General features: G+C 37.9%; 1 protein-coding gene across 2 annotated transcripts in view; it reads left to right on the top strand.

The window, feature by feature from the left end:
- Positions 1–12,544, top strand: part of Ddc (aromatic-L-amino-acid decarboxylase) — a 75,334-nt gene that overhangs the window by 58,028 nt on the left and 4,762 nt on the right. For both annotated transcript variants that reach the window (XM_069835630.1, XM_069835631.1), the window contains exons 6-10: positions 376–524; positions 2,254–2,365; positions 6,867–6,984; positions 9,208–9,298; positions 12,109–12,309. In XM_069835630.1, the coding sequence (XP_069691731.1) occupies positions 376–524; positions 2,254–2,365; positions 6,867–6,984; positions 9,208–9,298; positions 12,109–12,309 (671 nt within the window). The remainder of the gene's footprint in view (positions 1–375; positions 525–2,253; positions 2,366–6,866; positions 6,985–9,207; positions 9,299–12,108; positions 12,310–12,544) is intronic.

Raw genomic sequence — 12,544 nt, 5'->3', positions numbered from 1 at the left:
ATTTACACAAAACTTCTAAAAGTCCTAAATTGGATTTTATAAAGTTATAAAGTCCTAAATCTCTCTGTTTTTTTTTTTTTTTTTTTTTTTTAAGCACATAAAGACCCGTTCCCTACTGATGCTTTATATTTGACCGAATTTTTTTCAAATTGCGTATATAATATAATCCTAACTTGTTCGCTAATGAGGTACAACTGATAGATTTATTCCTCCTCCCCTTGCAATGTGCTGTATACCACTGCGCAACTGAAAGCCAGAGCTCAAATCTTAACGAACAACCTGTGTATGTATGTGTAGAGTGTGTGTCTGTCGTATGCGCACTATGAAAGTATTCTCTTTGATGTACTATTTAAATAAAACCAATTATGTGTGCAGACCAAGCTCATTCGTCTGTGGAGAGGGCAGGGCTTCTGGGAGGAGTACAGCTACGACTATTGCCTGCAGACGACAACCTTAGGCTTCGTGGAGAAACCTTGGAGCGAGCTATCCAGGAAGATCGCCGTAACGGACTTATCCCTTTCTACGTGAGTATCAGATCTCGACTGTTTAATTATAAGCGTATCGATTTAGAAATTACATACTAAAATCCAAACATGAAATATCACGGTAAGAATCCACTACCATCAACATCATCATCATATCCTATTCCTCAACTAAATTTTCTTTTTCTTTTCTAACGTAATGAGAATTGTATTCATAATCACAATCATCATTCATGAATTAAATGCTATTCTGGTTTCTTCCGAGCTTCACACAAATATTATAATGCGTTTCATATTATCTGCGACCGCGGACACGACAATTGTACGCTTCGCCAACATAAGCCTAATCGTCTTAGGTAAAGCGCGCGTAATTAGTGCGAACGTACGAATCGTACATAAGGATTTTGTGTTCAAGAGACGTTTTAAGCGTATGCATTTACTTTGATAAACTTCCAGAGCAAACTGATAGACGTCCACTTACAACAATAGCTGTATGTAGACTATCAGCTGTATACTGCAACACAATTCCGTGCACAGAATTTGTATAAGGTCTGAAAAAATTGCAATAAATGTTATAGAGTGTGTAAACGATATGAACTGTCAAAAAATATTAGTGATAGAGCATAAATTGCTGAACAAGAAAGTCTCATAACATTTTTCTGTAACTTTTCTAGTTTCCCTAGAAAAAAAATGTTAACTGTGAGTCTAATATTTTTAGAAATGATAGTTATTATTTACTTCGGTCCGCTACGTACTGTACATTGCAACTTGGTGATATTCTTGTTTAGAAATCAGGATACGGTGTTTTCTTTCTATTGTGGTGATGTTAGCGTATGTTGGACGGAAGTTCAATGGCAATGACGTTCACATTTACTCGAACAGTAAATATTATACTACTATCAATCCTAAAAACATGATATTCTAGAAATTAAAAACAAAAATAAAAAAAAGAAAACAAAATTGCATTACACATCATGTTTAAGAGACCGAGATGTACAATCTGTACAATTTTGGCAGTTTATATCGTTTATACTCTGTATAGATTAATGCAGGAGACTAAGGAGGCATTGAAAGTGTACATTAATTCTTCATAAATCATAGGTTGCGTTGTTTGTTCTTCCCAAGTGGGAGAGTTACACCCCCATATTCTTCCCCCGTTTTCATTCTCTTGTTCAACTCACGGTCACATTAGCTAGGCTCGACGCTTAATGAGCAGTTGCGTACACGAGTCATTGCCTGCACCGGACTCGCAATGGTTAAGTCGGTTGCGGGGAATAGGAAACGCATTGTAGCAATGGAACTCGAAACTTCATGAGTAGCAGTCAAAAATGTTGAATTTATTAACAGTGAAAGACTATTATTTCAGGTTTTAAAACCGCCTAGAGATTTAACGAGTTTACTTACGTTACCCGACCATATCTGATGTGTCGTATTCATAAAAGACTCACTGTCAGTTAAACGGGCAGAGTCTCCCTTTACGCGCCGGGGACCAGAGTTCAAGTTCTGTTTGTTGTAGTTTGTTATAGACGAAGTTGATATCGGTATAAGTTTTCTCGGTAATCCTTCAATTCTTCATAATAATCTAGTCGGAGAATAACAGCACAATAATTATGCTTACTTGTTACATACAAGGAAAACAAAAATAATTCTTTAATCTTTCCGTGTGAAAATCTAAGCATATGCCTTCACATTCGTCTAAGTAAGTTACAATGTATATGTTTGACAAATATAGTCCATTCCAGCCAATTACAAGTTTCATATCATTCTCCAGGCGGTAGCTACCTTGGGCACGACAAACGCTTGCTCATTCGACTCCTTGGATGAGATGGGTACAGTGTGCAACAAAGAGGACGTTTGGCTCCATGTGGATGCGGCTTATGCAGGTCAGTATTGAACTTCATGTGTAATTTAAACCAACCTTCTGTAGTATTTTGTAGGCCTACATTTCATGTTCGCGTACATAATCACGTAATCTTGTCAGACAGTTTGCTTCAGCTAGATACGTGTATATCGCTTGTAAGTTCTTATTGTGCGTGTAAACGTTATTCATCATCATTATGTGAAGAAAATCACGTATTGATTTTATTTAAAAAATCACAGTTACTGCTAATTAAAACAATATTTCAATCAACATCAGCATCATAACATTTTAGAATTGTGACTTTTAATCCGTTCCTTTCTCATCCTTGTGGGACTTTAGTAACAACATAAGCCATCTACAAGTAGCGAGATTTCATCGCTATGCTATCAGTATGACGATGAAGTCATTATATAATGCGATGAAAATGTCAAGACAATCGATGTAGTTCCATAGAGGCCATATTTAATACTGACTACTTCGCAAGATAACGTGGTTTTTATATGCGCAGAAGCTCTGTAAGTCAGGTGACCTTCATGCTTGACAGTTACTATACGATAAAACCAGAAAATTGAGTGTACCATTCCAATATGTAATGTTTTGTCAACTACGGTATCAAATGACTACTTGCTATGAATTATGAAATAAGTTCCACGAGTTCATTACTCGTAAAAGAGTTACTGAAATTTTTACTTCCAAGCGCCGTTTGTTACTCTGAATTCTAAGTGATATATCTTCTTTCTTCGGAATAGATGAGCTGAAGTTCGATCCCGGTGGAAGACAATGTATTTTTCTCTTTGTCATAATCATAACTAAAGATAGGAATTTACCCATAGAGACTACAAGGTTAGGTATGCATAGAGTGCTCCTAGCAATGCAGGTGCATAGGTACGTGTTAGGGAACTCTGCCGTGGTATAAGCTTATGTAGTTAATCAATCAACGAATCTCAGTGCAATGTAAACAAACCAATTGCTGGAACACAACGCTGAACCCTACGCACGAGAAACGTATCCCCATTCAATTGCTGCGATACAAAACACATTTCAGTTGTAATCTGGCCATACCTCAGGCTTCACGTCATTCATGACGTAACGACAGTCTAAGCACAACTAACCTAATATCCTCATGTTAAGGTATAAATTCCTACCTTTAATTATAACTCATAACTTCCAAACGGCTCTAAGGACACATTAAACATCCTATCAAAATAGAAGGTATTTCTTGGGGTAAAGCGTATGGAATCAGAATCCTGCCTTCTGACGTTGCAATTATGAGTATCTTACATATATTCTTGCCTTATCTTTGAACTGTTTGAACATCGTTGTAATGTATAAGCATATTGATAAAAGTTACTAAACTGTATAAGAATAGTTGATAAAGATATTAGTGAGAGCTACTTAATGTGACGTGATACTGAATTTCGAAACATATTATTGAAGGTATTATGTAACGAACTGGGAATTTTCTATTACCTAACTACTTGGATTTTTCTCCAATAGTTTTTTCAATTTTCCCTACTGTTCCATGTATGTAATTGAAATGAGAACAAAAAGTTTATTTACAACGCAGCGTTAAAATAGTCTATTTTTCCAGGCCTGAGGCATGGAAGAAGTTTAAAAAAATATATAAATAATACTTTGAGATGAAATGGATGTTATGCACAGAATATAATTATTATTATCATGTGTCCAGGATAGAAACAAATAAGTAAGAAACAGGCGTAAGAAGAGGTGAACAATAAAACAGTACTCCAATTACGTGGAAATGGAACTCAAGAATTAGAAAAACACGAAGGTGACCTTCTTTAGAGCTAAATGCATTTATATCTTTCCATTCACGCATGTAACTTATCTAATAGATCCGTATACATTATTTTAATGTACCGAAGTACATATGATATTTCCATGCAGATATTCTCCGTTCCATTACTCTTTCATCGTATGATGACGCAGAATATCTGCATGGAAATATCATATGTACTTCGGTACATTAAAATAATATATATGATATGCGTAAATCACTTCGTGATTTAAGACGGCGCTCATTCCGTCGGATCCCGGCCAACTAGTCACTCATATCGAGTGCACCTCAGCACATGTGTGGACTTCGGTCCTGCGTTCATAGACATCTATGACGTAGTGCAGAGGGCGGCCACTAGAGGGAACCCAAGAGTTGGAGCTTAATCTGAGACGATTCTAACCGGCGTCGGAGTTGTATCCGGTGTGGCTTAGTGGATAAAGCATCAGCACGTAGAGCTGAAAACCCGAGTTCAAATCCCGGCGCCGGAGAGAATTTTTCTCCGTTCCATTACTCTTTCATCGTAATAGATCCGTGTTCTGCTACTTCAATTTCATGTTTTTTCTTTGTTGTCATTTTTATCTGCACGTTACCTCAAGATAAGGTCTGCCATTGTTTTATAAAATTTAATCTGTTTATCCTTTTTGCCATATTCCTAAAATGTATAATAATTGTATGTCCTATCACATATATTTCTAAAGTTTCTCTATTTTAAATCTAACTGTATATTTTGTATAACAAGTTATTACATTACGGCTAATTAAAGAAATTGTTCTATTCTGAAATCTTGTTTTCTGTTCAGATGTAAGGAAAAACTACTACTACCAATGCTGCTGCTGGGCCTTAGCCTATAATTTGAGAGTGCGAGATTTGCAACGAAACTTTAGAAGCACTTTTTGACATGTTTCACAGAGTTCTTATTCTACAAATAAGTATCCACTAGAAAAATTATCTGCTTAATACTGTACCGAACCATTGCGTTAGATTTAGAATAATAGACTCTACTGCGCGATCACGAACTCCTTTATTGTAAGTAAATGTGGCTCAGGTTATGCGGGAGGAGATGACGGTAACTCCCGATAACATTCTTCAACAATGTCCGTTTGAGCGGCTCTCAAATTATAAATGGATCTCTCTGTATTACTATTACTTCTACTTACTTACAAATGGCTTTGAATGAACCCGAATATTCATTGCCGCCCTCACATAAGCCCGCCATCGGTCCCTATCCTGTGCAAAATGAATCCAGCCTCTATCATCATATCCCATCTCCCTCAAATCCATTTTAATATTATCCTCCCATCTACATCTCAGCCTCCCCAAAGATCTTTTTCCCTCCTGCCTCCCTACGAACACTCTATATACATTTCTGGATTCGCCCATACGTGCTACATGTCCTGGCCATCCCAAACGTTTGGATTTAATGTTCCTAGCTATGTCAGGTGAAGAATACAATGCGTGCAGTTCTGCTTTGTATAACTTTCTCCATTCTCCTGTAACTTCATTCCTCTTAGCCCCAAATATTTTCCTAAGAACCTTATTCTCAAACACCCTTAATCTCTGTTCCTCTCTCAAAGTGAGAGTCCAAGTTCCACAACCATACAGAACAACCGGTAATATAACTGTTTTATAAATTCTAACTTTCAGATTTTTTGACAGCAGACTAGATGACAAAAGCTTCTCAATCGAATAATAACAGGCATTTCCCATATTTATTCTGTGTTTAATTTCCTCCCGAGTGCCATTTATATTTGTTACTGTTGCTCCAAGATATTTGGATTTTTCCACCTCTTCGAAGGATAAATCTCCAATTTTTATATTTCCATTTCGTACAATATTCTGGTCACGAGACATAATCATATACTTTGTCTTTTCGGGATTTACTTCCAAACCTATCGCTTTACTTGCCTCGAGTAAAATTTTCGTGTTTTCCCTAATCGTTTGTGGATTTTCTCCTAACATATTCACGTCATCCGCATAGACAAGAAGCTGATGTAACCCGTTCAATTCCAAACCCTATCTGTTATCCTGAACTTTCCTAATGGCATATTCTAGAGCGAAGTTAAAAAGTAAAGGTGATAGTGCATCTCCTTGCTTTAGCCCACAGTGAATTGGAAAAGCATCAGATAGAAATTGGCCTATGCGGACTCTGCTGTACTTTTCACTGAGACGCATTTTAATTAATCTAACTAGTTTCTTGGGACTACATTACTTCTACTACTATGGCTAAAGTAATAATAGTAATAATAATAATAATAATAATAATAATAATAATAATAATAATAATAATAATAATCCATAGTAGAAGAGGCCATGAATGACCAATCAAACGACTGTTGGCTTCACGTCCACACGCCTCAGTAGAGATGAACAATCATCCAACTATTAAGCTTACGGATGTAACGTGTGGTCAGCACGATGTTCCTTCCTCAGCCGTTTTAGCTGGCACACGGAAACGGATTACGCTACGCAATGTACTTTCCCAAATTCCTAAGAAATGACGTCTTTGGCAACGCGACTACGGCGCGAAACTGAAACTGTTAATTATTTTAAATCCCGGCTGTGAATTAATTGGAAAGCTTCGTTGAATTCTGCGTAGAGATTAATTTGGAATAGCAGCAAAATGGGATGGCTAAAGTAATCTATCAAACTGTTTGCGTGTTATGTGAGAATATTGTTAACCTTCCGGTCGCTGTCAATATTGACGCCACCTGTTTGGTTTCTTCAGGCTCCGCCTTTATCTGCCCAGAGTTCCGGTACCTCATGGCAGGCATCGAACGCGCAGACTCCTTCAATTTCAACCCCCATAAGTGGATGCTTGTCAACTTCGACTGTTCTGCAATGTGGTAAGTGTGAGGTGATAACCAACTTCAATTTGAAATTATCGGTTGTTTACCCAGACTTTATTTAAGTTATTGGTCTTATAATACTAAAAGAATAATTACTAACCGACACACCTAGTCAACATTATCATCGTATTCATTATCATCTTCGGCCCGTTCAGTTCTCTTTAAATATACAGGGTGGTTCAAAATAGCCTAATGTACACAAACATACAGATGCTATTGTTTATAGAGGAACGATTGTTAAAATATGGACCTTATGGTCGCAAATACATCCTTGGACTAATATCATCAATTGCGAACCAGAATTATAAAACATGCTAACTCCTGGTGGTTTCTAAATTCTGTATAACAAATTACATAGACGTGGAATGGTTTAGAATTCACATGTGACCAATAAACTTGACAAGGAACAAGTATTAGACTGTTTTTAACATATGGATGGCCCAGAACCAGACTGTTCCAAGTCCATTTTACTATTTTCTTTTTCATCAGAGCTATTTTAAGCTCCTGTCATTCAAAGCTTCATGAAACAATTTGGAATAGCTTCATAGCAACTTTATGGAGAGGAATATTTACAATTTTGTTCGATTCATATATGCAGACAAGAACTGGAACACAATGAAACACAGATTTCTTTCTTATAAAAAATTGGACATAGAACAGTCTGGTTCTCAACCATCGAATTATATCATACTCTGAGACATAACAGTATTATATATGTGCGTTAGCATGTTTTAGAATTCAGGTCCTCAATTATAACTTGCACTTTCGTATAGGGATATCTGTTTTGTGCCTTAGATGAACATTTTCCTTGCTGATTTGTCGAAATTGGTTGATAGATGATTGTGAAGAAGTGAGAGAGAGAGAGAGAGAGAGAGAGTGAGTGATTGTAATACATACATAAAGATATAGCGTTCTGCCAAATGGCGGGTCTTTCACTGCAAACGCAGCATTCTCCAATCATTTATATTTTCTGCCTTCCTCTTAGTGTCGCATAAGATCCATATATCTTAATGTCCGGAATCTTTTACCGTGAAAAGACTAATTAGTTGCAGTTTTTCTTGGGAAAGGTAAATGCGATACGGTGAAAGAGTAATGGAACGGAGAAAAATTCTCTCCGGCGCCGGGATTTGAACCCGGGTTTTCAGCTCTACGTGCTGATGCTTTATCCACTAAGCCACACCGGATACCCACCCCGGCGTCGGACAGAATCGTCTCAGTTTAAGTTCCAACTCTTGGGTTCCCTCTAGTGGCCGCCCTCTGCACTACGTCATAGATGTCTATGAACGTAGGACTGAAGTCCACACATGAGCTGAGGTGCACTCGTTATGAATGACTAGTTGGCCGGGATCCGACGGAATAAGCGCCGTCTTAAATCACGAAGTGATTTACGCATATCATATATCGGCGCTTATTCCGCAAGCGTTAAATATCAATTCTGTCAGGGTTTTTGACCTGATCAGACCGGGAAATCCCAATTAGCCTTGTAATTGTAATGTGCTCGTGTATTTTCTCACGTGTCTAGATTTCTGTTTCTCTACTTTTACATATTATAGAGAAGTGAATTGTGAAATAACTTTAAAAAATTTGCTAACAAAAAATGGCGCAAAAATGAGTGTAATGCATTTAGTGGCAAATAAGTTCAGAGCGTGCTTTGAGTAGAAACATACCACTACAATTTTGATCAAAAAATCCATCGTCGAATGAAAGAGTGCGCTGCAATAAAATCGCACAAAATCAGCAGTGCTTGAAGAGACAAAAACAGTGACACGTTTCTGCATTGTACAGAACCTGAGCATGCGCAGTACGTTATAACTGGAACTATGAAAATTCAGGTGGCCCAAATTTTGTTTCTGGGTCTGTACACTTAGCATAACGCTTGAAGATTTGTGTGAAGGAAAGCATACATTTCAGGCTAAAATAATGTTTTAGTGATAGCATCGTTTCAGGAGAGTATATGTTTCCGGACTTAATTTTCTCATCTTGGCATCTACAATCACCTCCATCAACTTGTGTCAATTATTTTGAATCCCTCGCTAATGACCTGTCCATCGCGTTCTTTATCAGCTGACAGCAAATATGAGACATGTGTTCTCTGAGTTTTTTTTTTTCCTTTGCCATTTTCATTCCACAATTTTTCCATTATCGTATTGTCTTCGTTAAAATAAACACATTACCTATTCAAATGCACATTTGGGTTATAAAAATGTTGTATTGTTTCAGGCTGAAGGATCCCACGTACGTCGTAAATGCATTCAATGTCGACCCTCTCTACTTGAAACACGATCAACAAGGTGCTGCACCAGATTACAGGGTGAGTAACAAAAACATAAGATTTTATTCAAGACTTATGTGGCCTGTACATTCAGGATATTCACGTAGAATCTAAATAATCTAAAATGCGCAGCTCAATCGCACGTGGTCAATGCCAGTAAGAAATTTCCGATGATGCGTTAACTTTTACAATAACTTACAGTAAAATGATGTTTTTTAATTATTTGTGGCTCATATTACTTCTCGTGAATGTTTATTATACGTTCAATATACGCATGTAATTTCAGGTTACGAAATCACTTCTTTTTACTGCTATTATTATTGACGACAGGTACTGGGGATTAAGGGGTGAAGAGGCATAATTAGTCAGTACACAGAAAAATTTAGCATATCTGATGATGTCTTTTTTTTAGTAGGTTATTTTACGACGCTTTATAAACATCTTAGCACAGTCTAGTATATAGTCACGAAGCTTTAGTTGATGAGGTTGCTAGGAACAATAGACTGTGCAGGTACTATTTCGCATTGCCTGTAATGAGGCAATAGCAGCGATCCTAGTGATTAGCAACTATCTATGGATGCATATTTATTACATATTGAGCTTCGTGACTGTAGGCTATATACTAGACAGTGATCTCAGGTTATTTAGCGCCTGAATGAGATGAAGGTGATAATGCCGGTGAAGTGAGTCCGGGGTCCAGCACCGATAGTTACCCAGCATTTCCTCATATTGGGTTGAGGGAAAACCTTGGAAAAAACCTCAACCAGGTAACTTGCCCCAACCGGGAATCGAACCCGGGCCACCTGGTTTCGCGGCCAGACGCGGCCAGGTGTGGACTCTGATGAAGTCATAGACTGTTTCTGTAATACAGTAATATAGGCCTATCGCTACCGGCACTTAAAAATGAACAGTTACTGCTTGTGATAAAATGTAGCATGGCTGGTGAAAAGGAAATATATTTAATCTTGATAAAATACACCGTATTTCTCGGGCATGGGTTCGATTCCCGCTTGGGCTAATTGCCTGGTTGGGATTTTATGAGATTTTCTTAACTGTAAGGGGAATGTCAGGTAATTACGAGGCGAATTCTCGGCCTCATCTCGCAAATACCATCTCGCTATCATCAATTCCATCGACGCTAAGACTTGCTGCATTCAGACGCAAGTTAAGCACTTCTTGTAGAATGACGTATTACTGCTGATACACAGGTAGAAGTGCAGTCACACAAACAGGAATGTCTCAAGAAAGGCTATTAAAAATCCATGCAGAATTTTGGAAGTCCTGTAACTCGGGAACGTTCGACCATAAGACATGTTAATATGGACGTTTTGTGTTGTTTTGAGCTGTTCTATACAATCCCCAGTTACTTTCTTTCTACATAAATTAAAAAAATTCTGTATGTAATTATACAGAGTGGGAGCGCAATAGCCTTGCAGATTTCCAGAGCGATTAAGCTCATGTTGCATATAACAAAAAAATATAATATCATATTGGTAGAAAGTTCTAGTCTTTTTTTTTTTTTTCAGAAAAAAATGTTCCCCCCCCCCCAAATGTTTAACAATCTCTTATTCGGTAACTATTGCGAGTAGGATCGTGATTTTTGCCCATATCTATAGGAAATCTAATAAAGAATAATTTATCCGTCTGGTGTAATGAAATATTGTGGACGGTTTTCGTGTAAATTTAATTTTAAAAACCTCTAAATTCAAACCATTGCACGAAGCGAACGCGTGGCAACCTATTGGCGGCTTGGTAGCTTACATGCCGAGACTCACCGAGTTCGTTGACCTCTTACATCTGTATATGTGTAGAGTGTTTTAGCGAGATGTTGCCGGACTGCTGAAACTTCAAACTTAATTTCATAATTAACCATGCATTTAATCACAAAACGTAACATAGGTTTTCTATTCATTTACGTGTACCCTATCGACCCGTTCAGTCTGCAAGGTTATTTCACTTCCACTCTATATAATCTCATTATACACTTCAGATGCGTGAATTACGCGAACAGATACGATACGTGAATAACGAGATTTACGTGACAAATATATTGAATAGATTATTACTGATACGAGCTTCTTGATTTTGCTTCAAATGCAGTTATGCCCAACATTTTGAAGCTACAAAGGAGAATAAGTAGGGTTTCTTTTCCTTACTTTGCCTGATGATGGAGTCGATACGTACAGATCGATTATTTAGTTCTGACAGCTCAGCGACGCGAAAAAGGGGAAGTAATAGGAGGAGTGGGGATAATTCCGGAGTAGAGATAAGGGCGAGCGGTCGGTAAAGGAATGGAGTACAGCTTAATTGTACTGGAAACATACCGCTCTACCGCACGCATGACATCCGATCTCTCCGAAGGCAAGCGAGTGACTAATCTAAACACCTCTTGGCGTAACTAAATGGACTCGCCTGACCCAGGTGCACATCTCCGGCGACTGTCAGGACTAAATAATCGTACTGTAGCTTCGAAACTTTGTGTTTCTACATCTCTGGGTCTGCACAAGGACCCAACCCAGAACTCTCACCAAATAAGTTTAGGAACGACAAAATCTACACTATAATTATGTTCTTCTATGTAAATTGTTGTGTAATTATGAATATACTGAGACATTATTAATATTCCTTTATAAACATACATACCAAATATCAAAATTAACTCGGACGTTAGTATCAGTGTTATCCATGTCTTCATAGATAAGGACCATATGAAACAAGAAAGAATGTGTGCGGTCAAAACAGCTTTTACTGTGAACACTGGAATAAAGTGGCGAATTTGATAAGTTCATTGTTGGGTCCCACGTCTGTTATAAGGGGAACGTTATCACGTGTATGTGGTTGTGTTACAGCACTGGCAGATCCCCTTGGGACGCAGATTCCGAGCTCTGAAGCTCTGGTTCGTGCTGAGATTGTATGGAGTGCGTAACCTGCAAGCACACATCAGGAAGCAGGTGGCCCTGGCTCACGAGTTCGAGGAAATGGTGCGTCAAGACAACAGGTTCGAAATCGTTACGGAAGTGGTCCTTGGCCTTGTTTGCTTCCGGTTGAAGGTAGGTTGTTTTCACTGACGTTCTTTATCTACGAGATTAATAGCAAATTGAAAATAATAATTAAATAAGTACATGGACATCATTTTATTTTTACTTCAATTTTTATTGCACCTGAGTTTTTTAATGTACTTCACTCCCACCCCCTCTAGTAGTAAACTCCCAACCATCCTCCACCACAGAACCAAGGCCGCGTATGCAGACAAAGTCGCCGGTCATAGTAAACAGTACTGAGTTG

Source organism: Periplaneta americana, chromosome 9 (genome assembly GCF_040183065.1).
Source record: "Periplaneta americana isolate PAMFEO1 chromosome 9, P.americana_PAMFEO1_priV1, whole genome shotgun sequence".
Classification (NCBI taxonomy): Eukaryota; Metazoa; Arthropoda; class Insecta; order Blattodea; family Blattidae; genus Periplaneta; species Periplaneta americana.
The sequence above is the reverse complement of the archived record's forward strand: the minus strand, read 5'-3'. Positions and strand labels throughout refer to the sequence as shown.